The sequence below is a fragment of the Sinocyclocheilus grahami genome, unplaced genomic scaffold (genome assembly GCF_001515645.1).
Source record: "Sinocyclocheilus grahami isolate Dianchi unplaced genomic scaffold, SAMN03320097.WGS_v1.1 scaffold1186.1, whole genome shotgun sequence".
NCBI lineage: Eukaryota > Metazoa > Chordata > Actinopteri > Cypriniformes > Cyprinidae > Sinocyclocheilus > Sinocyclocheilus grahami.
The window spans coordinates 307,726-309,917 of record NW_015506365.1 but is presented as its reverse complement, the minus strand read 5'-3'; the positions used below and the strand labels follow the sequence as shown (position 1 = coordinate 309,917).

The window sequence follows — 2,192 nt, the reverse complement described above, 5'->3', positions numbered from 1 at the left end:
TTTTTTTACACAGCACCCCTGCTCTCGACAGACACGGCACTCCGATTGGGAAACACTGCTCTAAATAATGCGGCGAGTGGGGCTCGAGGAAGTGACGTCGCCTGCGCCTGCGCAGTGTGACCTGATGCAGCCCCTGAAGCGAGACACAGGAAACAGAAATACTGCAAAATAATAATAATAATAATGCGACTAAATGAGACGAAATAACGTTATAACATTTCGTTTCGTCTTGTTTTGGTCAACGAAAATGAAGAGACATTTTAGCATAGTTTTTATTTAGTAAACCACATTTTATTTAGTCTCGTTTTTTATTCGTCAATGATATTGCATTATACATTTAATTATAGTCATCGTCACATGACCAGCATTTTCGTCTCGTCTCGTTTTCCTCACGTAATAAAGGTTCGTTGACGACGATATTTAGTCATAATTTTCGTTGACGAAAGCAACACTAAAGGCAACACATGTCAAGTTTGGCAACATGACCAAAAGTATATACTTTGGTACTGGTACTGTGGTTATTTATTTATTGAAAAAAATATTTAAAAAATTTAAAAATTTTAGAAATCGCCTTTGTGCACAGCCAGCCTTGTACTCTTCTAGGTTAAAAAAAACTGTCGTCCATAAAATGCGTTGCACAAATTCGAGCATCTGGGTTGTGCTGTTCTGTTGTAAATAAATCTTAACCAATGATTCCTAATTGCATCTACTTCCGGAAGGCCAAATATAGTGCTTTTGCTTTCGCACTGAAACACAGCGTCTCCCTGACATGCTGCATCAACGCGACTGCTGTAACTGAACCCACGCCTTCTTTCTTTGCGTGCACATTTGGGCGGCATTATGCTAATATTTCCACATAGTGACGTAGATATGTGGGGGCGTGTTAGAACGAGCCGTTTTAGCCAGGCGTGGCTGACTCTTAACTTTTATAAAGAATATCTCTTTGGATTTGAGATTTTAGTCTTTGCAACTTTACAGATCTTCTTTATGCACCAAGAGCTTGTAACACTCCAAAGAGAAAGGAAAACTTGAAATCGCATCATATGATCCCTTTAATTATATTAATCTCAATAAATTTTACATTATCGTGTATAAGCAGACCGCAGGGGCAGTGCTTTACATTTTCTGCCTTATTTTTGTGACTGAAACCAAAGTTTTCTTTTCTAAGAAAAGCAAGGCCATAAAATAACAGTAACATTTGCTATGTAATATTTATTATTAATTTTGTATTATTATTGATTACAATATTGAATCTCATATATTATATTTTTTAAACAGTAAATGTATGAATTTGTTAAAATTAAATTTTTGATTTATTTTTACATTAACTCATGTATTTATTTATAATAAAACACAAGAGTTTGAAAAAAGAGGCATAGGGAACAATAAATGTGAAGCAAGATTGTGCAAGAAAAGGGGAAGAGGGAATCCCTCGACGAGACTGTGAGAACAGCATGAAGGTGCCCTACCTCGCACTGCAGGACAAACTGTTTCCCTCCTTTGATCCTCAGCAGGATGCACTTTTTGTCCTTGATCTGCGTCTCCTCCACAGTCACGATCTGCTCCATGGTCAGCAGGTTTTGCTGGGGGGAGGAAAGACTAATTAGTGCGTTCCTGTAAGAGTCTTCTCACAGATTATCCTACTGTGTTCAAGAGGAACACTCCATGCTACCTGCTAGCTCTGTATGGCTGGGATTTTACCCTATGCTTGAGGTATACGCATCTATCGGCGTCACTTACACTGTGGTAGAAATTCTAGAGGTTGTCTGGGGCTACGAGGGAGCAAAGACACAGATGACAAGCTGTTCTTGTACTCAATGAGTCAGTGGTGGTACAGCGGGCCGCAGACTCATGTAACCGTCTGATCGCGGATACCTGATTCCCATCAGACTGGAGGATAATGGAAGTCATTTCACTTCTGTACAAATGTTTTCCCTCTAAATGACACGTACCACATTCAGTCTGGTTTCTAAAGACCTTGATTTAAAGTGCGCTTCTGTGTGAAGACTTAGACATCCAGTGTTTTTTCCTAAGAAGCATTTTGTTCACTGTTCAGCTGCAAGAACATGAAACGATTTTCAAATAACACTGTATAACAACATAAAGCTAGGGATGCACAGATCAATTTTATGAAATGACAAGCAAATTAATTGTGTTTATATCTATGTTTTATATATATATATATATATATA

At 38.1% G+C, this 2,192-nt stretch overlaps 1 protein-coding gene across 1 annotated transcript in view; it reads right to left on the bottom strand.

The window, feature by feature from the left end:
* LOC107567741 (beta-adrenergic receptor kinase 2-like) overlaps positions 1 to 2,192 on the bottom strand; it is a 53,018-nt gene that overhangs the window by 4,132 nt on the left and 46,694 nt on the right. The window contains exon 20 of the mRNA XM_016253478.1: positions 1,470 to 1,583. Coding sequence (XP_016108964.1) covers positions 1,470 to 1,583 — 114 coding nt within the window. The remainder of the gene's footprint in view (positions 1 to 1,469; positions 1,584 to 2,192) is intronic.